At 47.7% G+C, this 23978-nt stretch overlaps 2 protein-coding genes, 10 non-coding genes and 1 pseudogene across 12 annotated transcripts; 4 read left to right on the forward strand and 9 right to left on the reverse strand.

Moving 5' to 3' along the window:
* Positions 1-351: 351 nt before the first annotated feature.
* Positions 352-1374, reverse strand: LOC128950009 (ly-6/neurotoxin-like protein 1). Its single transcript, XM_054294901.1, has 3 exons — positions 1246-1374; positions 1045-1164; positions 352-518 (listed from the first exon to the last, which is right to left on the reverse strand). The coding sequence occupies exons 1-3, from the start codon at positions 1316-1318 to the stop codon at positions 364-366; spliced, it is 348 nt and encodes a 115-aa protein (XP_054150876.1). The 5' UTR covers positions 1319-1374; the 3' UTR covers positions 352-363.
* Positions 1375-2068: 694 nt separating this feature from the next.
* Positions 2069-2141, reverse strand: TRNAK-CUU (transfer RNA lysine (anticodon CUU)). Its single transcript has one exon. It is a non-coding gene; the product is annotated as a tRNA-Lys (tRNA).
* Positions 2142-3611: 1470 nt separating this feature from the next.
* Positions 3612-3684, reverse strand: TRNAK-CUU (transfer RNA lysine (anticodon CUU)). The gene has a single exon. It is a non-coding gene; the product is annotated as a tRNA-Lys (tRNA).
* Positions 3685-4040: 356 nt separating this feature from the next.
* Positions 4041-4112, reverse strand: TRNAE-CUC (transfer RNA glutamic acid (anticodon CUC)). The gene has a single exon. It is a non-coding gene; the product is annotated as a tRNA-Glu (tRNA).
* A 1468-nt stretch (positions 4113-5580) lies between these two features.
* TRNAV-AAC (transfer RNA valine (anticodon AAC)) lies at positions 5581-5653 on the reverse strand. The gene has a single exon. It is a non-coding gene; the product is annotated as a tRNA-Val (tRNA).
* Positions 5654-6080: 427 nt separating this feature from the next.
* TRNAV-CAC (transfer RNA valine (anticodon CAC)) lies at positions 6081-6153 on the reverse strand. Its single transcript has one exon. It is a non-coding gene; the product is annotated as a tRNA-Val (tRNA).
* Positions 6154-6991: 838 nt separating this feature from the next.
* Positions 6992-7063, forward strand: TRNAE-UUC (transfer RNA glutamic acid (anticodon UUC)). Its single transcript has one exon. It is a non-coding gene; the product is annotated as a tRNA-Glu (tRNA).
* Positions 7064-7688: 625 nt separating this feature from the next.
* TRNAV-CAC (transfer RNA valine (anticodon CAC)) lies at positions 7689-7761 on the reverse strand. The gene has a single exon. It is a non-coding gene; the product is annotated as a tRNA-Val (tRNA).
* A 779-nt stretch (positions 7762-8540) lies between these two features.
* On the forward strand, positions 8541-8613 carry TRNAK-CUU (transfer RNA lysine (anticodon CUU)). The gene has a single exon. It is a non-coding gene; the product is annotated as a tRNA-Lys (tRNA).
* A 756-nt stretch (positions 8614-9369) lies between these two features.
* Positions 9370-9473, forward strand: TRNAL-CAA (transfer RNA leucine (anticodon CAA)). Its single transcript has 2 exons — positions 9370-9407; positions 9428-9473. It is a non-coding gene; the product is annotated as a tRNA-Leu (tRNA).
* Positions 9474-10102: 629 nt separating this feature from the next.
* Positions 10103-10174, reverse strand: TRNAE-CUC (transfer RNA glutamic acid (anticodon CUC)). Its single transcript has one exon. It is a non-coding gene; the product is annotated as a tRNA-Glu (tRNA).
* Positions 10175-10630: 456 nt separating this feature from the next.
* LOC128950003 (E3 ubiquitin-protein ligase TRIM39-like) lies at positions 10631-16588 on the reverse strand. Its single transcript, XM_054294896.1, has 6 exons — positions 15563-16588; positions 15091-15186; positions 14119-14349; positions 13385-13407; positions 11997-12112; positions 10631-11145 (listed from the first exon to the last, which is right to left on the reverse strand). The coding sequence occupies exons 1-6, from the start codon at positions 16586-16588 to the stop codon at positions 10631-10633; spliced, it is 2007 nt and encodes a 668-aa protein (XP_054150871.1).
* Positions 16589-18192: 1604 nt separating this feature from the next.
* LOC128950006 (E3 ubiquitin-protein ligase TRIM7-like) lies at positions 18193-23662 on the forward strand (annotated as a pseudogene).
* Positions 23663-23978: the final 316 nt, after the last annotated feature.

Consider the following 23978-nt stretch of genomic DNA (forward strand, 5'->3'; position numbering starts at 1 on the left):
TTGTTTGTTTATTTCTTAGCTTGCACAGTCTCGGTGAGCATCAAGAAGCAAGGGATGCTCGTTGCAAAAGAGGCTCCAGTTTTCTACTGAGAATAATTTCAAACGCAAGACAATGTTCTTTAAAGAATTAGGGCTAGGGTTAGGGTTTAGGGCTTAGGGTTAGGATGGGTAGCAGCGATATTCTGGAGCAAAAGCAGTCATTAAAAATGCAGACAAAAAGGGTATTTTTGTGATTTTCTTTCACAAATAGCATTCTCGAGGGAACTGTGTGGTGAACGAGCCCTCATTTTTGCCCCTGGCGAGTGCAGCCCCGGGTCAGATCAGCTCGGGGCGCCGAGAGCCGCGGTCCCGCCCCAGGGCGGGTCAGTCCAGGCGCTCCTCGCCCCACTCCTCGTTGCACAGGTCGGTCTCGCAGCAGGAGTAGCGGGAGCTCAGCCGGGACTCGGCGTCCGACGCGCGCTCCCGGCCGCAGTTCAGGGCCGAGGTGCAGCCCTGCTGGTAGTAAAGGGTCATCTTACCTGCGGGGGGCACGAGGAATAGAAAAATCCATGAAAATCGGATTTTTGGGGCTTTGGGGAGAAGCCGAGCTTTGAAATGTACCCCCAAATTAAGGCAAAGATTGGTTTAATCAGGGGAAAAAGAAAATCAGAAAATAAAAGGAAAAAATCTCCGTGGTGCACCCACTGAGACAACCCCTGCCTCCCAGGGAGAGTCTCCCCTTGGCTTAAAAATTACTTTTTGAAAGTTTTTTGGTCCTTTTGAACCTCCCTGAGGGGGAGGAGATGGTGGGGAAGAGGCCAAGGAGAAGCTGCCTGCAAACCAGGTGGATTTGGGTAAATAAAAGGGGGGAAAAAAAATCAGATTTCGGTGAACAAGGGAAGGAGAGGGTGGGGAAGCCCAGGAGAGGCTCCCTGCAGGTTCTGCCTGCAAACCAGGTGGATTTGGGTAAATAAAAGAGAAAAAGATCCGATTTGGGTGAGCAAAGGGATAAAAAGCAAGGGAAGCAAAGAGGGGGGACAAGGGGGGACAGTACTGGGGACGCACCCAGGGAGGTTTTGATGAGCGCACACTTCTCCCGGCGCTCGCAGCTCGTCACGTTGGCGCCCCGCAGGCAGCCCACCAAGGGCATCTTGTACTTGCACAGGTGGCACCGGAGAGCCTCGGCTGCGGCAGAGGGGAAAAGCGGGATGAATTCTGGGGAAAACCTGGGCAGAATCCGTTAAATCTGATTTGTTCCCCGCTCACCGGCTCCAAGGCACAGGAGGAGGCTCAGCCCCAGCAGGAGCAGCTTCGTGGTGGGAAAGGTCCGGGGTTCCATCGGCTCCGTGGGGTGAGAAGGGCTCAGAAATTCAGGAACTCAGCTCTGGGACGAGTTCCACTCCCTGGAATGAGAACGGCTCAAGAATTCAGCTCTGGGCTCAGGAATTCACCCCTGGGATGAGTTCCTGCTCCCTGGAATGAGAACGGCTCCAGAATTCAGCTCTGGGCTCAGGAATTCACCCCTGGGATGAGTTCCTGCTCCCTGGGATGAGAACAGCTCCAGAATTCAGCTCTGGGATGGGAAGGGCTCAGGAATTCTGCTCTGGGATCAGTTCCAGAGGTTAGGGTTAGGATTAGGGAATGAGAACGGCTCAGGAACTCAGCTCTGGGATGAATTCAGTTCCCTGGAATGAGAAGGGCTCAGGAATTCAGCCCTGGAATTCAGGAATTCAGCTCTGGGATTCCCTCGGGGCTCAGTCCTGGGATAGGGTGGGAAAAAAATCCCAAAACAACCGCGGCAAAACCCTCCCGGTTCTTTTGATTTGTGCCTCTTGGGGCAGAAGGAGCAGAGAAAAGCTTGGTTTGCCTCCTGAGATAACCCCAAAAAAAGGAAGTCTGGGGAATTCTGGAGATTTTAGTGGTTTTGGTTACAGGGAATAAAATGATTTAATGAGGAAAAAAGCGCTTTATTGCCAAAGGCGCTGCGCCACCTCAGCAGCGCCTGCAGCTGAACCCGAACCAGTATTTGGGTAAAGAAGAAGAGAAAAAGATCAGATTTGGGTGAAGAAAGGGGTGAAAGAAAAACTACCGCCCAACGTGGGGCTCGAACCCACGACCCTGAGATTAAGAGTCTCATGCTCTACCGACTGAGCTAGCCGGGCTTACCTTAACTACTTCTTTCACTATTTTTTAACTAAAATTAAAAGTTTCATTTGGTTTCTGTAAAATGTTTAATTATTTAAAAATTAAACCGGTTTCTTTTTCAAAAAAGTATTAAATTAAGTCTAAGAAACATAAAAGTAAAGAATATAAAACTATATGAAAATAATAAATATATCTTTATGTGCTAAAATATATTTTATCTATTTATTTACTTATTAGACTAGACGGTGTATTTATATATTTTATATGGATTTCTACATAAATTAGAAACCATATAATACATTTAATACATATAATACATCTATTTATGTAATATTATTTATACATTAATAAAAATATATTTTAGATATATAAAAGCATAGTAAAATAAAAGCATATATATATAACATATTTTATATTTTAAATATATATTTTAAAATATTTTTAAATATATATTTTATATATATTTATTATCTAAAATATATTTTCATTAGTCATAAATTTATTTCTAATATAATACATTATTTTAAAAGTATGTATTTTAGCTATATAAAAGCATATTAAAAATATATAAAATCTTTTATGTATTAAAAAAAATTGGCCATAAAAATAAAGATCCCTGCTTCTCTGCAAGTTCGAGGAGATGTTGGGATGATGCCGATGGACACGGAGCGCACAAGGAGAACCCCAAAACCCCCCGAAAACCCCCCAAAAGGCGGTGCCTCACCCAGCCAAGCGCTCCCCGGGGCTCCCGGCGCCGCCGCCCCGCGCCCCCTTTATCCCCGCGCTGCCCTCGGGGCCTGAACGACCCCGAAACCGCGGAACAATGCGGGGAACACCTGGACAAACACCCGGACAGACACCTGGACAAACACCTGGACACGGCCCCCACTCCCTTTGTCCCCCCTCTGTCCCCACGTGCCAAAAAACCACGAAATTTGGGAACCCAACTGCAAATCCTGCGCGGATTTTGGGGGGACGGGGATAGAGCCGGAGCGCCCCGGGATGCCCTGCGGGGTCTTAATTGGCGGCAGGGATAATTATCCGGTGATTAATGCCCTGTCTGGCTGCTCCGGGCTGTTCCCGAGGCCTTTGGGGCCGGTCCCGTCCCGGTGTTTGTGTAGCTGCCCGGGCGTTAAATTCCTGGTGTCGGTCCAAACCCTGATTTTTGGGCTCAAATCCGCATTTTTGGGTCCCAAGCCCTCCTTTTTGGGGATCAAATCCCGAAATTTCTGAGTCCCAATCCCCCCCCATCCCAATCTTCCCGAGCGTGAAATTCCTCGTGCCAGTCCAACACTTATTGTTTTTAAAAATTACTATACAATTAATAATAAGAAGAATAGTTTAAAATTTTAAAAATAAATAATGAAATAATAATAAAAATTTAAACACTAAAATAAATTTAGGAAAGGAGTAATAGTTTTAAAAAATTATAATAAATAAATGTTGGAAAGTATAATTTTTGGGTACATAAATAGGAAAACAAGCGCCGCCCAACGTGGGGCTCGAACCCACGACCCTGAGATTAAGAGTCTCATGCTCTACCGACTGAGCTAGCCGGGCGCCTGGGGAAAAGGGACTGAGCTGCTGCTTCATCAAACCTAAAAGGGAACAAAAAAACGTACAAAATTTTTCTGGAATCCAGGCAGAGGACGCGGCCCCTCGTGCTGCCGTTTCCGCTGAAGTTAAAATCTTAATTTTTATTAAAAAAAAAAAAAAATATATATAAAAGTATTTTTTAATTTTTTTTTTTACTGCTCAATAAAAGACTGACCCTGGGCAGGTGGAAGGTGACTCTGGCGAGAAAGCGAGAGGCACAAAAAGAGGAGAAGAGGGATAATTTTGGGGTTAGAAGATGTTAAATCCTGGAAAGATTTTGAAAAACACAAAAAAGTGGGTTTTTTGGACAAAACTTATTCTTCCCTGACCGGGAATCGAACCCGGGCCGCGGCGGTGAGAGCGCCGAATCCTAACCACTAGACCACCAGGGAGCTGCGAACCAACGACCGGGCCACCAAATGACGACCGACATAAAAGATTTTTGGGTTAAATTTGCTGAAAAAAGGGTCTCTCCGCCTTTTCACCCCTTTTTTTCTCACCCTCCGAGCGCTAAAATCTCCCCGATTTAACCCAAACCATCCCTGGCTTCTCCCCAGCGCCTTCTCAGCCACCTGGGAGCACAGAAATTACCCCAAAAAAATCAATTTTTACCCCCATTTGGGACACTCTGTTCCGAACTAAACCAGAACTGCACAGTTTTCGCGATTTTCCCAATTTTGGACTCATCCCCATGCTTTTCATACAGGGGGAAACACCCCAGAATCCACGAAAAAATCAGATTTTGGGCATTCCAGCAGCTCCAGAAATCTGAAGGAGCTGTGGGTGAAGGGATTGGACAAATTCTTGGGTTACACGAGAGTTATTAACCATTTTGCTGATTTTTTTCCCCAGTTTTTCCCTTCAAATCCCAGCACACAGATAAGGAAATACCAGCCTGGATCTGGCCAGAGAAATGGGAATAAAACCAGAGAAGGATGAGGGGGGTGAATCCCAGCAGGAAAAAAGCCCGAATTTTTTGGAATAATGGGAAATTCGGAGCCAAAAGCTCCGACAAAAGCGGGAGGGAACGCGCTGGACGCAATTTGGGATTTTTGGCCGCAATTCCAGGTCACGTCCCGAGAACAAACAGCTCCATGCAGGAGCAGGAACGCGCGACCGCAGCACCGCCTCCTCCTCCTCCTCTCCCTCTCCACACTATTTCTTGTTTTGTTTGTTTTTTGGTAGGGCGTTGGGGATTTTTGGGTGGTTTTCTTTATTATTTGGGGTTTCTTTGTGGTTTTTTTTGTGGTTTTTTGGGGGGCCTCTTTTTTTTGTGTGTGGTTTTTTTTTAATTTATTTTTATTTTTGGTTTTTTGGGGTTTTTTTGGGGGTTTGGGTTTTTTTGGTATGGTTTGGTTTTTTTGGGGGTGGTTTTTGGGGTTCTTTTTCTTTTTCTTTTTCTTTTATTTTCTTTTTTTTTTTTTTTTTTTTTTTTTCATGGAGCTTGTCCATCTTTTAATGAATTTTCTCCCAAAATTTCCGTGGAGAAGGGAGCTTGGTTTTCCAGCACATTGGGATCACACCTGTGGGTGCAAAACTGAAGAATTTCTGGATTTGAAAAATTTTAAAGTTCAAATTTCCGGGGATGGAGAAAATGGGAATTATCTCTGCCTGTGCCTGTGATTATTTGACTTTTTAGTAGATGGAAATGGGAATTATCCCTTCCTGTGCCTTTAATAATTTGATTTTTTTATTAATTTCCCCTCTGGGAAACAGACACACGAAATGATGCAAGAAAAGGAAGAGGAGAGCAAAGCTGCCAGCCTCCAAAGCAGCTCAGAAATCCCCCAAAATCACACCAAAATTAAACCCCAGCTGGCGAGGGGCTGAAAAAGGGAGTAAATTCCCCCGAAACAACGATGTTTCTGCCTGGTTTCGAACCAGGGACCTTTCGCGTGTTAGGCGAACGTGATAACCACTACACTACAGAAACCCGATTGGTTTTCGTCCTGGAAAAGAAATTCGTGGAAATTAGCAAAAAAGAGGGTTTTTTTTTCCTTTTATTGGCAATTTGGACTACATCCCTTGTCCCTTTTTTTATTACTTGCTTTGAGGTTTTTTTTTTTCCCCCAAAACCGCCCAGATTTGGGTCACCAGAGAAGTAATTACGGAATTAAAACCATTTCAGACACCACAAAATGCAGAAATGTCGAGGACAAGGTTTGTTCACTCCAGTTGGCCAAACCGGAGAGGAATCTCTTGGAATTCTGGTTTATAATTTGTGTGCCCCACAGACCGACCCCGATCCTATGAAGTCTGGAAAATTAAGCAGGGGGGAAAAAATAATACTACAAAGACAAAAAAAAACCCAAACAAAACAAAAAAAAAACCAAACCAAACAGCCTAAAAGAGAGGCTGGCTGTTTCTGCCCGGTTTCGAACCGGGGACCTTTCGCGTGTGAGGCGAACGTGATAACCACTACACTACAGAAACACCCGTGACCCCGGGTTTTGCGTTTTTTGTCCAATTCTAGGTACCCAAATTCCCCGAGTTGTTCCTGAATATTTCCAAATCCTGGGGGAAAATCTCCCCCCCTGGTTTTGGATTCCTTTATCGCTTTTTAACTATTCCCTTATCGCTTTTAATTCATTTCCTTATCGCTTTTCATTCATTTTTTTTTCAATTTTAATTCCTTTATCCCTTTTAATTCCAGCTGCCTTTGTGAAGGGCGTAAATAAATTGCAAAAAACCCCAACCCCCAACCTCCCCCCCCCCCCAATAGCCTCAAAATCGGTGGATTTTGTCAGATTCCAAACCAGGGAGATTTCACGTGAAATCACGGACATTTGGGGCACCCCGAGGTTAAAATTTATGCTTTTAAAGAATTTTGTCTTTTTTAGAAATTTTTTTCCTGATCAGGAATCAGGGCCACGGCGGTGAAAATGATGGAGCCTCACCACTGGACCACCAGGGAGGGCAATCTTAAGCTAAATCTTATTGTTTAAATTAATTTTGCTGTTGCTACATTTTTTTAATATATTTTATCGTTTTTATAGCTCTCCTGTTTTTGATTGATTCGCTTATTGTCTTGAATTATTATTTGGGAGGGGATTTTAAAATAAAATCTAATTAATTTAACATTCAATTTAATGAATTTAAAATTCAATTGAATTAATATGAAATTAATTTTGAGCTTTCAATGATTTTTCTTATTATTGATTCTTTCCACGCCTGGAGTGAAGTGCCCTGAGGCCGATGGGAAGAGCAGATTTGGGGCAGTTTGTTGGATGTTAAAAATCGGTGTAAATGGTCAAAAATTGGGTTAAGCAGCTCCCTGGTGGTCTAGTGGTCAGGATTCGGCGCTTTCACCGCCGTGGCCCGGGTTCGATTCCCGGTCAGGGAATGAGCAGTCAAGGTTTTCCTTAAAAGTCAAAGTTCCTCAATTTCGACCGAATTTGTCCCTTTTGAAAGGAAACAGCCACCCCAAATCCATGGGATTTTAAGGCATTTCAGCGATTCCAGGGCGAATCATATTCCCAGGTTTTCCTGGGAGTGAAGTTGTGGAGATGTCGGTTTGTCCGCAGGGAAAATACGTATGTATGAATAAATAAACTTTGATATTTAAAGTTTTACACTTTTATTTCTACATAAACTTTATATTTCTATAAATAAAAGTTTTAATATTATAACTTTATGTATAAACTATATATCTATATAAATATAAAGTTTATATACAAATAAAATATATACAATAAATAAAAATAAAAATATGAATGAAATAATAACATAATAATATAAATAGTATAGTATAATATAGTATAGTATAGTATAGTATATAAATATATAAAATAAAATAAACCAGATCTGAGTTATAAACACGGATTTTTACCAGGGAATGGAGTAAATATTAATCATTTTCGCCCTACAAATACACGTAGTTTTATTTTTTTTATTTTGCCGGCATCGCCGTGAAGGAATTTCGAGCAATGTCGAAGAGCGAAAAAAATTAAAAACCGCTTTGCAGGAGCTGTTTCTGCCCGGTTTCGAACCGGGGACCTTTCGCGTGTGAGGCGAACGTGATAACCACTACACTACAGAAACGCGCCGTGTTCCTTGCTCTGAGCCTACCGCCCCCAAACCCAAAATATAAACCTAGAAAAAAACCAAACTAAAACAAACAAACAAACAAACAAGCTCAAAAAAACTCCAAACAAAATCCCCCCCAGAAAAATAGAACACAAAAAACAACAACAAAAAAAAACCAACCCAAAAAGCACGAAAAACCCAACTCCCCCCCAAAAAACCCAAACAAAAACCCAAAAACACCCTCAAAAAAACCCCAACCCCTCCCCAAAAAACACAAAACAAACAAAGAAAAAAAAACCCTAAACCCCCCCGCAAAAAAACAACAAAAACCCCCCCAAAATAAAAAAGCCACCAAATCCCCCCAAAATAACAACAAAAAAACCCCCAGCAAACCTCTCCCCCAAAAAACCTCAAAAAACAAAACATAAAAATAAAAAAACACAAAAAACACAAAAAACCCCAAAAAAACCAAAAAACCCAACCCCCCCCAACCAAAAAATGCCCAGGAAAAAAAAAAAAAAAACCCACAAAAAATCCCTTTTCCGTCAGAATCCCGCCAATTTCCAGGCAGCTCCGCCGCCCTCAGAGGCCGCGGGAATTTGTCCGCTCCGGAAGTTTTTAAGGACGGATTCGGATCGCCGAGGGCGAATTGGCAGAAAAGCCAAAAATTGCCGGGAGGGACAGATTTTTTTCAGCCTTTTTCGCCCTAAAAGGATCTGTCTGCTGGGGAGTTCCGGGGAAAATGTGTGGAAATTTTATGAATGCTAAATTAAGTACAGCACAGGCATTTAACAGCCCGGCTAGCTCAGTCGGTAGAGCATGAGACTCTTAATCTCAGGGTCGTGGGTTCGAGCCCCACGTTGGGCGCTTCATTTTTCATTTTCTTTCCCTTCATCACCTAAATTTTATTATTTATTTATTGTAGTTTTTTAATTATTCTAATTTATAAATTATTGTTATTTTTAAATTATTCTTCTTCTCTTATTATTCCCTACTTATTTTTAACTGCAATTTTTAAAAGTCATTATCCCAGGTTTTACTATTTCGTTCTCCTTAAAGTCATTCCTCCTTTTTGAAATTATTGTTCCTTTTTAAATAATATAATATAACATGATGTAATGTAATGTAATTTAATACAATAATAAAGTACTATAAATATATAAATAATACTAATATAATAATATTTTAGTATTAGTATTAGTATTCGTTGGAATCATAATCTTCGTTCCCATTATTACTATTACTATTATTATTATTATTATTATTATTATTATTATGCCAGGTTTTCCTGGTTTTATTCTGTGAGAATGATTGTTCCTTTCAGAAATCATTATTCCATTTTGAAACCCTTTTGCCCTCAACAACTATTTATTTTATTCCATTTTAAATCCTTTCCCCTCAACTACTATTCCTTTTAAAATTAATATTTCTTTCTTCTTTTAACAACCATTATTATTCTGTTTTTAATAATTATCCTTTATTAGTATTTTAAAAGTCCCCACAAAGCAACAGAAAAAAAAAAAAAAAATAAATAAAACCAAACCGGCCCCCCCACCAAAAAAAAAAAAAAAAAAAAAGCATTTTAACTGGAGGTTTCACTCTGTTTCACCCCAACTTCTCGCCGTCAGGATGGCCGAGTGGTCTAAGGCGCCAGACTCAAGGACTCTCCTTCCCTCGGGATTTCTGGTCTCCTCATGGAGGCGTGGGTTCAAATCCCACTCCTGACAGCACTGTGCTTTTAAAAAATTATTTTAAAAATGCCCCTTTTTCCTGCTATGCTTTCCCTTTTTTCAAATGATAATTCCTTTATAAATCACTATTTCCGTTTTTTAATTGTTACTTCCCTTTTAAAATCATTATTCCCATTTTCAAAGCATTAACCTCCTTCTAAAACTTATTTTTCCCTCTCTGATATTACTATTCCTTTTCCAATTATTATCCCTCTTTTTAAAAGCATTCATCCCCTTTTCTCATATTATTCCGTTTATCGAATGATCCTTTTTCGAATTTCCCCCCTCTTTTCCATATTGTTGCTCTTTTTGAAATTTTTGAAATTGCTCCTTGTAAATAATCCTAATGCAAAATAAATAATTTCAGTATTCAACTGCAATTAGTTTAGCACAGCTAGCAAACACCTTTCTTATAAACGTAATGAAAAAAAAATACAATTAGCATTATTGTTTATTTATTCATGTATTTATTTATTCATTGCTCGGTAACAGAAGGCGCTGGGACAGGAGGAAGGGGACGAGGCACAAAAAAGAGGAGAAAATGAGTGTTTTGGGAGTTAGGAGATGCTTAAATAAGAATAGATTTTTCCCAAAAATGACCTTTTTTTAGCGAAAGTAAAAGGTTATTCCCTGACCGGGAATCGAACCCGGGCCGCGGCGGTGAGAGCGCCGAATCCTAACCACTAGACCACCAGGGAGCCGTGACAAAACTGTTATCGCCCATAAGACGACCTAAACACAAGCTTTCTGGGTTGAATTCCCTAAAAAAAGGGGTCTCTGTGCATTTTCTCCCTTTTTATTTCTCACTCCCAAATGGTAAAAGCCTCTCAGAACCCTCGGACCAACATTCCTCTAAATTCTCCTTGCAGGAAAATGGAGATGATGGAAATGATGGAAAAAATTATCAAGAAATGATTGAGAAATGAGGGAGAAAATTGTGGAGAAATGAGGGAGCAAATGACAGAGAAATAATGGAGAAATTATGGAGAAATTATCGAGAAAATGATCGAGAAATTATGGAGAAATGATTGAGAAAATGATGGAGAAATGACGGAGAAATTATGGAAATTATGAAGAAATGATGGAGAAGCAATGTAAAAAATGCAATTTCCCACCCAAACGCCCTCTCGGCTGCGTACCCCACCTCGGGGGGCTCAGGGGCTCAGCCTGAAGCAGCACCCCCTGCCCAGGCACAGCAGGGGCAGCAGCTCCTCGCCCCCAAACCTCGCCGCGGGGTACGCGAACATCGGCACCTCCCTGTGCACATCGAAAAACGCCACGCGCCCGCCCTCATAGTCCAGGTAGACCCCGACCACCTCGGGGGCCTCAGGGAGGGCGATGGGGACACTGGGGGACGTCAGAGCCTGGCACTGGCTGCCACACTGCCCCACGGCCCAGATCCCCCGCTCGGGCTTGACGCTGACCCGGCCCTTCCTGGCCACGGAGGCCTTGGCCACGCCGAGGGCCCAGGCCGAGCCCTGGCACACCTGCACCTCCCAGTAGTGGCGGCCGCAGGTGAAGCCCTCGCGGGCCAGCACGCAGCGGGACGAGTCGAAGCGTTTGGGGTGCTCGGGCACGGATCTGCGGGCGTCGTCCCAGCGGACGCATCGCCCATCCTCGGACAGGGCCAGGCGGGGATGGGCGGTGTCGGGGTCCAGCGTCAGGCTGACTGCGGGGGGAGGGAGGGACGGTTGGGGTCTGGCCTCGCCAGAGATTTGGGGTGGGGTTGTGCCACCTTTGGGGTGGGTTTGTGCCACTTTTGGGGTGGGGTTGTGCCACCTTTGGGGTGGGTTTGTGCCACTTTTCCCCATCTGGGAGGCTCCAGGGGTGGTTTGATGACCACACGTTAGTGGGTTAGGCTTAGGCTTGGATTTAGGCTTAGGGTTAGGGTTAGGGCAGAAAAGCCAGCATAGGGAGAAAATGATGGAGAAAATGATCGAGAAAAGATGGAGAAATTATGGAGAAAATAACAGAGAAAGCAATGGAGAAAATGATCAAGAAATGATTGAGAAAATGATCGAGAAATTATGGAGTAAATCATGGAGAAATTATAGAGAAATTATGGGAGAAAATGATTGAGAAATGATGGAGAAAGTTATCGAGAAATTATGGAGAAAATTATGGAGAAATTATGGAGTAAATGATGGAGAAATTACGGAGAAATTACGGAGAAATTATGGAGAAATTATGGAGAAAATGATCGAGAAATTACGGAGTAAATGATGGAGAAATTATAGATAAATTATGGAGAAATTGTGGAGAAAATTATGGAGAAAATTATGGGAAAATTATGGAGAAACTTTGGAGAAATTATGGAGAAATTATGGAGTAAATTATGGAGAAATTATGGAGAAATGAAGCTCTGGAGTGTGGGGGTTTTGTTGTCATTTGGGGCTGTCCCGTGGCTCCCCTTTCTGAAGTTTCCACATGGGAATATCTGGAATTTCCACCTTTGTGGGGTGATTTCCAAATGTGGCACTGACACAGCGCCCACCCCTCCTTTCCCTGCTCCCTCCCTACCTTGGAATTTCTTCAGCATCTCCTTGAGGGGGGCATTTTCCTGGGGCAGCCCTGTGGGTTCCTCTGCCAGCTCTGCTGAGGTCTCCACCGGCTCTGGGGCGCTCTGCTCCTCCAGCCTGGAAATCAGAAAAATAATTTTTCCACAAAAATTTGGAATAGTGGGACTGGAGAGGCAGCTGGGAAGGCTTGAAAAACCCTTTCTGACCCAAACCATCCCAAATTTCCACGATTTTATAATTCCCTTCCTGTCAGGTTTTGGCATCTCCAGGAGGTTTTTGGAATCTGCTCCTCCTGGAGGAGAGTTTCTGACCCAGCCATGGCTGAGGAGCCTCTGGATGGTGAAGATTTTTTACCAGTGGAAATTAGGGAATAAAACCAATTTTCTTTGTCCGCTTTCCTCCTTCCCACCCCCAGTCTGAAGGGGACACAATCAGATCTGTTAAGGGTGTAAAATTCTAATTCCCAAAATTCTAATTCCCTCAGAATTTAACCCTTTTAGCTGCCGGCTCCCTGTTTTAGAGGAGGAAAATCCCATCCCTCCAGGATCAGCCAGGTTTTCGCGGATCAGAGAGCAGCCGCAGCAGAACTGGAGGTTCCTTCACCCCCTGAAGGTACCTGACCCCGGTCTCCACCATCCTAACTGGACTTTGGTGGTGTCCCAGCCGAGTCCTGTGTCCATCTCACACAGGCCAGGGGGTGTTGGGGGTTGTGGGGTCCACTAAAGCCAAACAAGAACACGTCAGGAACGCAGGTGAGGAGCCACAAACCTGCTCAGGTCAGGGGGTGTTGGGGTTTTGGGGTTCCTTCACCCTCTGAAGGTACCTGACCCTGCTCTCCAGCATCCTAACTGGACTTTGGTGGTGTCCCAGCTCTGTCCTGTGTCCATCTCAGGGGGTTTTGGGGTTCCTTCACCCCCTGAAGGTACCTGACCCCGGTCTCCACCATCCTAACTGGATTTTTGTGGTGTCCCAGCCGAGTCCTGTGTCCATCTCACACAGGCCAGGGGGTGTTGGGGGTTGTGGGGTCCACTAAAGCCAAACAAGAACACGTCAGGAACGCAGGTGAGGAGCCACAAACCTGCTCAGGTCAGGGGGTGTTGGGGTTTTGGGGTTCCTTCACCCTCTGAAGGTACCTGACCCTGCTCTCCAGCATCCTAACTGGACTTTGGTGGTGTCCCAGCTCTGTCCTGTGTCCAAGTCAGGGGGTTTTGGGGTTCCTTCACCCCCTGAAGGTACCTGACCCCGGTCTCCACCATCCTAACTGGATTTTTGTGGTGTCCCAGCCGAGTCCTGTGTCCATCTCACACAGGTCAGGGGGTGTTGGGGGGTTTTGGGGTCCACCAAAGCCAAACAAGAACACGTCAGGAACGCAGGTGAGGAGCCACAAACCTGCTCAGGATGTCTCGGCTGTCCTGCAGGGGGGAGACAGACACACAGACACACAGACAGACACAGACACACACACAGACAGACACACAGACACAGACAGACAGACGGACGGACGGACAGGTCAGGGCGGAGCCAGCCCGGGGTGAGCACCCAGGGAGGGCTCCGGGGTGACCCTGGGGGATTCCGGATCTGCGGGAATGCAGGTGAGGCAGCTCTGATAAGCAGCTGGGTTATCGGCATCATCGCCCCGCCCAGGGTGGGCGTGGCGGCTGCTAATTAGCATCTCTGCTCATTTGAATGTTTGGCTGTTTGAATATATGAGTGTTTGGATGTTTGAATGTTTGGCTGTTTAAATGTTCGGGTGCTTGAATGATTGGGTGTTTAAATATTTGGATATCTGAAAGTTTGTTTGTTTGAATGTTTGGCTGTTTGAAAATTTGGATATTTGAATATAAGGGTGTTTGAATGTTTGGCTGTTTAAATGTTTGGATATTTGAAAATTTGGGTGTTTGGATGTTTGGGTGTCTAAATGTTTGGATATTTGGATATTTGAATGTTTGGATTTTTGAAAGTTTGGCTGTTCAGCCAAAGGAATTTTTTATATCTCCAGGGTGGAGAAGCACAGCCCAGCGGAAGGTGTGTTTGCTGTGGCTCTGTGAGGCCCCTTCCTGCGCAAACCTGGGATTCTCTGGGTTTTCCAAGGCTCGGGATTTGGTGTTTCGGTGGCTCCTCACCTGCAGCAGCTCCCAGGGCGGCTGCCGGCACTTTTCCTCCAGCTCCTGGATCTGCCGTCCCACGGAGGAGATGCGCTCCGAGAGGCGCCCGACGCTCTCCTCCCGCCGGCGCTCGATGTCCCGCTCCAGCTGCGCCAGCCGCGCCAGGAGGAGCCGCTCCTGCCCCTCCAGGAGCTGCTGCAGCTCCCGCACCCGGCACCGGAGCCGCCGCCGCTCCGCCGCCACCCGCTCCTGCCACGGGAACACGGGACGGGCTGGGACGGGGCTGGGACGGGGCTGGGAGGGAGGGAAACGCCAGCGGGGTGGGCCTAGGAGGGGATTTGTCACCGCCAGCGTTCTTGCAAAGCATGGGGAGTATCCACAGAATTTTAAATAATTCTTTAAATTATATATATATATATTTTTTTTTTTTAATGTATATATATTATGTTATGTTATGTTATGTTATGTTATATATAAAATATATATTATATATTTTATATTATATGTATTTTATCTACAATATATAAATATATATTATATTTTTATTTTTATATATATGTGATTTTTTGTTTGATTGGTTTTGGGGTTTTTTGGGGTTTTTTTCTGCCATTTCTAGGCGGCGATTGCTGGCAAAGCGTTTTCCCATGGCCCGTAAACTTTGCACCCAAAAAAGGCTCCAGACCTTTGGACGAGGGAAGGTGCAAAATAAACCCATAAACAGATTAGTCAGTGTTAGAGATCAGGGAAAAGGAAAACAAGGCAAAAAAACAAAGATGCAACTGGGGTGATTCCCGTTTTTCTGGGGAATCTGGGGATGTGCCCCACTTGTGAGCATATGGAAAGAGGCAAAAATCCTGGGAAAAAATCCAGGTTTGGGTTGGATACCTGAACTCACGGGGGGGAATTTCCTCGCCGCGAGGGCGGCGGCGGGCACAGGTGTGCCCAGGTGTGCCCAGGTGTGCCCGCAGGGACAAGGGAAGGGTCACCAACCAGCAGCTCCGAGCTCTTCCCTTCCTCCGCCGCCTTCTGCCCCAGCATCTTCTCTCTCCGGGCCCTGAGGATCTGCACGTGAGCCTGGAATTTCTCCTGAGAGAAGGAAAAACACCAACAGCGGCTCGGTGCCTTTCCCTCCACCCGGGGCAGAAGCACCAACACCGGCTCGGTGCCTTTCCCTCCATCGGGGGGAGAAGCACCGACACCAGCTCCGTGCCTTTCCCTCCATCGGGGGGAGAAGCACCAACACCGGCTCGGTGCCTTTCCCTCCATCCGGGGGAGAAGCACCGACACCAGCTCCGTGCCTTTCCCTCCATCCGGCGACACCGGGAGCGCAGGGCGGGCGGGGATGGCGGCGGCTGTCATCCAACCGGGGGAAAACGCAAAAAATCCCGACTTTTCCAAGGAAAAACACGCTCACCTGCCTCCCCCTCATCTCTCACCCCCAGGATCACCTGGACATCCCCACCTTGTGCTCCTCCGCCGCCTCCTCGATGGGCACGGCGGCGTGCAGCCGGTGCTCCGGGGAGCGGCGGCACTCGCGGCACACCGGGCTCTGCTCCTCCTCGCAGAACAGCTTCAGGGCCTCGCCGTGCTTCGGGCAGAGCCGCTCCCCGTCGCGGGCCCGGCCGCGGAGGCTGAGGCGCTGCGCGATGCGGATGATGCCGGCCAGCTCCGCGTTGGGTCTCAGGCTGCGCTCCGGGGCCGCCTCCCGGCAGCGCGGGCACGCGAAGCTGTCCCGGCAGCTCCGCCAGCAGCGCTCGATGCACGCCCGGCAGAAGTTGTGCCCGCAGTGGATGGACACGGGCTCCTGGAAGAGCCCGAGGCACAGCGGGCACGAGGCTTCGGCGCGGAGCTCGGCCATGGCCGCGCCGCCGGCGCCGGACCGGGTCCGCCCCGGTTCCGTCTCGGTTCCGCCCCGGTTCCTCTTCGGGTCCGCCCCGGTTCCGCCTCGGGTCCGCCTCGGGTCCGCCTCGGTTCCGCCCCGGTTCCTCCTCGGTTCCGCCTCGGTTCCGCCTCGGTTCCGCCCGGGGTCCTCCCCGGTTCCGTCTCCCCCGGGGCCGCGGCGGCTCCGCTTCCTGCCGGTGTCCCGGGCTGAGAGCGGGAGCGGAGCGGCTGCGCTGCCGAGATGAGCCGGGCTCGGCGCCGGGCGTGGCGCGGGTGGTTTGGCACTGGGGCTAATACCGGGCTTAGCACTGGTTTGTTTGGTGCTGGGGCTAATACCGGGCTTAGCACCGGTTTGTTTGGCGCTGGGGCTAATACCGGGCTTAGCACCGGGCTCGGCACCAGGGCTAATACCGGGCTTAGCACCGGGCTCGGCGCCAGGGCTAATACCGGGCTTAGCACCGGGGTTAATACCGGGTTTGACACCGGCTTGTTTGGGGCTAATACCAGGCTTGGCTCCGGAATTGACACCGGGCTTGGCACCGGCTCGTTTGGTACCAGGTCTAATACCGGGCTTGGCACCAGGTTTGACATCGTGTTCATTCATCATTTACCGGCTCGGTTGGAATCCACCCTCAGCCCCTTTTTCACTCCTTTCTCCCCCAAAAAACACCCAGGGAAAGCGCAAGGCCGCCCCAGGCCTCCCCTCGAGGTCTGAACCGGGAACCAGCCTGGTTTCGCTGCTTTCAATGTATTTATTTTTAATTTACTCATCGATAAATTTAATTTACAGGAGTGTTTAATTTATTGATTCTCTTCTAGATTAATTGAAGGGCAGTTCATGATTGAGGCCGTGGGGACAGAGCTTGGAGCAATCCTTGGCTCATCCTTTGCTGCTCATTCCCGATTGTTCAGAATTCCCAAATTCCCCATTTTTCAGCACTCCAACACCCCCACCCCTACGTGTGCAGCTACAGCACCTTTATTCAAAAATAATTTTAGTGCTCCTTTCACTTCTCCTTTTTCACAGGAAATCGCTTCTCTCACGGCTCGGGGCTGACCACAGACCTTCCTATTTTTAATTTTATTTTTAACTTTCCTTTTTTTCCAGTAGCCCCCCCTGACAAGTGCAGAAGCCACCGGAACTCGGGGCTGGTACCGAAGCGATGATTTTTTTTTTTTTCCTTTTTTATTGAGGAAATCGGTCAAAAACTCACCCGCCGTTAATTCTGTGAGAGAGTTTTTGGGGGGTTCTGGGTTTTCCGGTGCTTGGAACATTCAGACTGAAACCTGAGGGGCGGCTTGGTGCTGAAAACAACGTTTTTTTTATTATTATCTTTTTTTTTTTCGTTAATCTGGGTCCAAGGTTGATTTATCGGGGGGTGAGTCCTGCAAAGAGTTGGGGATGGATCAGGATCCCCTTTCCAAGCGGTTTCCCTCCTTGATTGTCCATGAAATCGGTGATTATCCCGGTGCGATCACCGTGAATTCTCGGGCTCAAGAACGAGCTGGAGGCTCGGGTTTGACCGGCAAGGAGAGATTTGCTCAGTGCCAGAGGAAAATAAAATCACTAGTCCAAGTTTTTCTGCAGGATTTTGCCCAATTTCTTCTAGGTGTGAGTAAATCCAGGGCTGGGATCAGCCTGCCTCCTCTTCTCACCGTTTCGGGGGAAAAACCTCAATAAAAATTCCCTAAAATCTGAATTTAAATTTATTTTAAAAAAATGCAAGGACAAGGGTGGGAAGTTCCCGCCTGATGGATGTGGGTCCCTCCATCCTCAGGCCCAGGATTTTGGGGCCAAATCAGGAAGATTTTGGCCACTTCTCACTCTCCATCCTCAGACCCAGGAGTTTGGGGCCAATCTGGAGGATTTTGGCCTGTGCCCACCCTTCATCCTCAGACCCAGGAGTCTGGGGCCGATCAAGCGGATTTTTGCCACCTCCCACCCTCCATCCTCAGCCCCAGGATTTTGGGCTCACTCAGGCGGATTTTGGCCACCTCCCACCCTCCATCCTCAGCCCCAGGATTTTGGGCTCAATCAGGCGGATTTTGGCCACCTCCCACTCTCCATCCTCAGCCCCAGGATTTTGGGCTCACTCAGGCGGATTTTGGCCACCTCCCACCCTCCATCCCCATCCCCTCCAGGGACAGGAAGGCGCCGCCTCCCCCGGCACGCGGGGAAACCGAAAGCGGCGGCGGCGGCTCCGGGCAGCCATGGAGGAGCTGCCGGGCGAGGCCTCCTGCCCGATCTGCCGGGAATATTTCCGCGACCCCGTGTCCATCCACTGCGGGCACCACTTCTGCCGGGCGTGCATCGAGCGCTGCTGGGAGTGGCCCACGGGCGCGTTCGCGTGCCCGCGCTGCCGGGACACGGCCCCGCGGCGGAGCCTCCGCCCGAGCCGCGAGCTGCAGCGGGTGCTGGAGCTGGCCCGGCGCCTGAGCCGCGGGGAGGCGCTGGGCGCCCAGGAGGAGGAGGAGGAGGAGGAAGGCTGCCGGCGGCACCGGGAGCCGCTGGAGGCTTTCTGCAAGGAGGACGCGGCTCTGCTGTGCGCCATCTGCCGCGAGTCGCGGGCGCACCGAGCGCACACGGTGCTGCCGCTGCCGGAGGCGGTGCGGGAGTTCGAGGTAATCGCGGTTTCCACCCAAAAATGTCCCCCCGTGCCCCCAGACCCTTTAGGGGATCGGGACACGCTCCGCGGCTTCTGCTCTCTCTGTTCTCCCCCGAGCTTGGAGGGATCGGGGGCTTCATCCTCTTCCTCCTCATCCTCCTCCTCCTCATCCTCCGTGCTGCGGAATTCCGGCCGCTGTCCAGCTCCAGCGCCCAGCGGGAACCAAATCCCTAAATCTGCCGAAATGTGGGCAAAAAGAGCGGGATGGTTTTCATGGAGCCCATCTCTAAATCTGCAGGAATGGGGGCAAAAAGAGCGGGATTTTTTTTCATGAAGCCCATCCCTAAATCTGCCGGAATGTGGGCAAAAAGAGCGGGATTTTTTTTCCTGGAGCCCATCCCTAAATCTGCAGGAATATGGGCAAAAAAGAGTGGGACAATTTTCCTGCAGACTATCCCTAAATCTGCAGGAATATGGGCAAAAATAGTGGGATTTTTTTTCCTGGAAATGGGAGGAGAAACGGAGTTACCAGCACTCCAACCCCCTTCCCAAAAAACGGGATTTTTATATTTTTCCCTCCCTCAGGAACAAATCCAGGCCCGGCTGCAAACCCTGAAGGACGACAGGGACAAACTCCTGGAGCTCCGGGAGGCTGAAATGAGGAGAAACTGGGAGTGTTTGGTAAATGCTGTGGAGCGGAGGGGCGTGATTTATTAAAAATATGGATATTGATCTAGTACCGATATCCAACTGTGACGGACAAAGACTCTCTGACAGTTTAAAGTTAGAAAGTGAATTTCAGGATAGTTCTCAAATTCACACCACGATTTACAGGTGATTCCAGAGCCCTTTTATCTGCACAAGTATTGAATACCCAAAATAAAATTACATATTCATAACTTTGGTACATCCCAGTCCCCCGCTTTGTATGGCAATTAGTTCAAAAGCTAATTAAGCATGCGTAGTTTGTTCCTCAAAATGAGTCGGTGGTCCCTTTCATGGGGAGGAGTCCCAAAACGAGGAAATAAATGAAGTCTTCCTCCTTCTGACCCTTCTACCTTTTCAATGCAAATGTGACAAATGAACCCGTTGGCAGAACTCCCATTCCCCATCTTCAGTTGGTTTCAGAACAGAGGAGGCCACAATTGTATAATGTTCCTAAAAACAATTGTCTCATGTTCCTAAAAACCATTGTCTTGTGTTCCTAAAAACCATTTATCAGTTTCTATATTCTTCATTACAAACCCAGCTAACCAAACATTGTGTTGACAAGCAATCAATTATTAGTTAACTACTAACTCTTAACTCCATCATTTATTTTGATTAACTCCAATAAAGCTTATCTCTGAATAAAACCTCGGCTCCTATAAAATCCCTAAATCCTTTAAAATTTAGATTTTAGGCGGGGGTGTCTCCTGATGGACTCCTGAGTCATGTTCCCAAAAACAATTGTCTCATGTTCCTAAAAGCTATTTATCAGTTTCTATATTCTTCATTACAAACCCAGCTAACCAAACATTGTGTGTGCAAGCAATCAATTATAATATAATATAATATAATATAATATAATATAATATAATATTTATTATATTATATAGTTAACTACTAACTCTTAACTCCATCATTTATTTTGATTAACTCAAATAAATCTTATCTCTAACTAAAACCTCAGCTCCTATAAAATCCCTAAATCCGTTAAATTTTATATCTCGGGCAGGGGTGTGTCCCGATGGGTTTAGAGTGGGGCGGCCGGGTCTCTGTGCAGGGAGGGGCTTTGACTAAAAATCCAAATCCGAATCCGAATCCAAATTTCCTCTCCCCCGCCCCCGGCAGGAGCGGACGGAGGCGGAGCGGCAGCGCCTCCTGTCGCATTTCCAGGGGCTGCGCCTGTGCCTGGAGGAGCTTTGGCGGCGCCTCCTGGCGCGGCTGCGGCGCCTCGAGAGCGCCCTCGCGCGGGCGCAGGAGGAGACGGCGACGGCGCTGACCCAGGAGATCTCCCGGCTCGAGAGCCGCGCCCTGGAGCTGCAGCGGCGGCCGCGGCTGCCGGCCGGCCCCTTCCTGCAGGTGACGGCGGGGACCGGGGCTCGGCTGCCACAGCCACCCCCAACATAAGCGGGAAAGTCTCTTGGAAAAGTTGGGAAGTCTCTTTTTCCGGAGAAAGTTTCCTGTCCTGGGAAAAGTCAAAAAGTCACTTTTCCCAGAGAAAATTTCTTGTCCCCAGAAAAGTTGGAAAGTCTCTTTGCCCAGAGAAAGATTCTTGTCCCGAGAAAAGTTGGGAAGCCTCTTAGAAAAGTTGGAAAGTCTCTTAGAAAAGTTGGAAAGTCTTTTTTCCCGGAGAAAGTTTCCTGTCCTGAGAAAAGTCAAAAAGTCTCTTTACCCAGAGAAAGATTCTTGTCCCGAGAAAAGTTGGGAAGCCTCTTAAAAAAGTTGGAAAGTCTCTTAGAAAAGTTAAAAAGTCACTTTTCTCAGAGAAAATTTCTTGTCCTAAGAAAAGTTGGAAAGTCTCTTTTCCTGAGAAAAGTTGGAAAGTCTCTTTTCCCAGAGAAAATTTCTTGTCCCCAGAAAGGCTGGAAACTCTCAGAAAAGTTGTAAAGTCTCAGAAAAGTTGTAAAGTCTCTTAGAAAAGTTGGAAAGTCTCTTTTCCCAGCCAAGAAGGAGTCAAAGCTCTTCATTTATCATTCTCAATTTTATTTTATCTTTTTTTTTATTGTATCAATGTTTATTGTATCTTATATATAAATTTTTTTCTCCTGTCCAGCCGAGCTCCTCTCAGCAAGACAGAATCATTCTGCCTTCCTGGAGTGGTGTTACCTTTTTATACAAAAAACTATAATATTTAAATTACCTACAATATTAAAATTAAAAATAAAAAAACCTACAGTATTAAAATTAAATAAAAATTAAATAGACAGTGAATTTCTACTCTAAACCAATCTAAAATTTCTACTCTAAACCATCTCAGCAGAAGATGGAGGCCAAGAAGAAGAAGGAGGAGAAAGGCTGGCCCAGATCCCTCCATTTTGCTCCCTGAACCCCCATTCTAAAAACCCCAAAAATTTAATTTTTCACATGATTCCGAGTGATTCACCGTGCCCCGTGTCCCTTCTCTCCCCTCCAGGACATCAGCAGCACCTTGAGCAGGTAAGGGTGGGGCTTCCTGAGCACCAAAATATTCGGGTTTGTGCCCAAATCCCTGGTTTGGCCTCGTTTGGAGACCAAAATATCCGGTTTTGTGCCCAAACCTGTGGGTGTGCACAGGGAATTCCCTCCGGGGTGGATCCTCAACCTCTTTTTTCCGTCCTTTTCCAGCCTCAGAAATGAAAATTTCCAGCTGCCCCCGTCGCCTCTGCCAGATTTGGAAAATAAAATTCAACATTTCAGGGAGGAAAATGTTCCTCTGGAGGAGACGCTGAGGAGATTCCGAGGTATTGGGGCAGGCTGGGGGATGAAGAGATTAATTTAATTGATTTTATTATATATAAAAATTGCATTATAATGCAATTTTAAATTTCTTAATAAAAAATTTTATTTTTTTAATAAAATAAGTTTAATAATTAAAATTAATTTAAAGTTTATTATATAATTACTATGCTTACGTGTATCCATAAATTATATTTGTGTACTTAGAGTGCGTGTGGTAACTCATTGTGATTATTTTAATGGCAATCAGTTTTTTATTGCAATTTATTGCAAAAATCATGTATTTTTTTATCAGTCCATGTCTCCCTTTCTCCCCTTTTTTCAGACATCCTGGCCTTCGAGCTGCCGGAGAAAAGTGAGTCCTGGGATGGGGGAAAATGAGGGGGAATGAGGGGGAATGAGGGGGAAATTAGGGGGAAATGAGGAGAAAATGAAGAGAAATGAGGGGAAAATCAGGGGAAAATTAGGGGGAAATGAGGGGTAATAATGAAGGGAAAATGAGGAGGAAATGAGGGGGGAAATGATGGGAAATGAGGGGAAAATGATGGGAAAATGAGGGGGAAATTATGGGAAAATGAGGGAAAAATGAGGGGAAATAATGAGGGGAAAATGAGGGGAAATAATGAGGGGAAAATGATGGGAAATGAGTGGAAAATGAGGGGGGAAGTGATGGGAGATGAGGGGAAAAGCCCCGCGGGGAAGGCAGGCCCCACGGAATCCCCTCTGCCGCAGTGACGGTGACGCTGGACCCCAGCACCGCCCACCCGCAGCTCCTCGTGGCGCCCGACGGGAGCAGCGTCAGCTGGGAAAGAGCCCGGGACCCTCCCGGGGACGGACCCGAACCCAACCCCGGCACCGACCCCTCCGTGCTGGGCCGCGAGGGCGTCACGGGCGGGAGGCGCTGCTGGGACGTGCGGGTGGCACCAGAGGGGTCCTGGGCACTGGGGGTGGCCAGGGAGACCCCCGGGAGTGGGAGAGAGACCCTTGGGAGTGGGAGAGAGACCCCCGGGAATGGGGCAGAGACCCTTGGGAATGGGGCAGAGACCCTCGGGAATGGGAGAGAGACCCTTGGGAGTGGGGCAGAGACCCCCGGGAATGGGGCAGAGACCCCTGTGGATGGGGCAGAGACCCTTGGGAATGGGACAGAGACCCCCGGGAGTGGGGCAGAGACCCTCGGGAATGGGGCAGAGACCCCCAGGAGTGGGAGAGAGACCCTTGGGAGTGGGAGAGAGACCCCCGGGAGTGGGGCAGAGACCCTCGGGAATGCGGCAGAGACCCCTTGGAATGGGGCAGAGACCCCCGGGAGTGGGACAGAGACCCTCGGGAATGCGGCAGAGACCCCTTGGAATGGGGCAGAGACCCCCGGGAGTGGGACAGAGACCCCTGGGGGCTCCGAGTGGGAGCTCTGGTCCATGGGGCTCTGCCAGGGCCAGTTCTGGGCTCTCACCTCCCTGGAGCGCGTCCCGCTGTTCCTCGCCCGGGTGCCCGGCAGGGTGAGGGTGGCCCTGGACTACGAGAGCGGCCAGGTGGCGTTTTTCGATGCCGACGAGAGGAGTTTGATCTTCGCCTTCCCGGCGGCCTCGTTCCAGGGGCAGAGCGTCCGCCCCTGGTTCCTGGTGTGGGGAGAGGGCGCCCGCATCACCCTGTGCCCCTGAGCGCCCCCAAATCCGGGGGTTTTCTCACCATTCCCGGCTCTCCCGGGGATTTGTGGCTGCTGGAGTCGCTGAGCATCCCTCAGGGTCGCTGGCCTGAGGTGTCACCCCCAAATCTGGGGGCTGAAAACGGAGCTACCTCTGTCCCACCCCGTCCTGCGCCACCCCAATCCCTTTTCTCTCCTCCCCTCTGGCTTTGGATTAATTAAAAACCCAAAATTTGCATGTTTCAACTTCTCTGTCTGGTGTTTGCTGCCGCTGGGTGTCGAGATCAAGCTGGAATTTTGTTTAATGAAACCCCATTTGTTTAACTAAACCC

This window comes from Melozone crissalis, unplaced genomic scaffold (genome assembly GCF_028551555.1).
Source record: "Melozone crissalis strain CALT ecotype California unplaced genomic scaffold, PUWL_Pcris_2 ptg000367l_1, whole genome shotgun sequence".
Lineage (NCBI taxonomy): Eukaryota > Metazoa > Chordata > Aves > Passeriformes > Passerellidae > Melozone > Melozone crissalis.

Excerpts from the sequence above, each read along its gene's own strand:
- LOC128950009 (XM_054294901.1), bottom strand. The coding sequence starts at position 1,318 with ATGGAACCCCGGACCTTTCCCACCACGAAGCTGCTCCTGCTGGGGCTG. Across the intron at positions 1,165-1,245 it reads CCTCCTGTGCCTTGGAGCCG|CCGAGGCTCTCCGGTGCCAC; the intron begins GTGAGCGGGGAA and ends CCTCTGCCGCAG. Across the intron at positions 519-1,044 it reads GCTCATCAAAACCTCCCTGG|GTAAGATGACCCTTTACTAC; the intron begins GTGCGTCCCCAG and ends TGCCCCCCGCAG.
- LOC128950003 (XM_054294896.1), bottom strand. The coding sequence starts at position 16,588 with ATGATGAATGAACACGATGTCAAACCTGGTGCCAAGCCCGGTATTAGA. Across the intron at positions 15,187-15,562 it reads AGGCGGCGGAGGAGCACAAG|GAGAAATTCCAGGCTCACGT; the intron begins GTGGGGATGTCC and ends TCCTTCTCTCAG. Across the intron at positions 13,408-14,118 it reads CGCCCTGGGAGCTGCTGCAG|GACAGCCGAGACATCCTGAG; the intron begins GTGAGGAGCCAC and ends TCCCCCCTGCAG.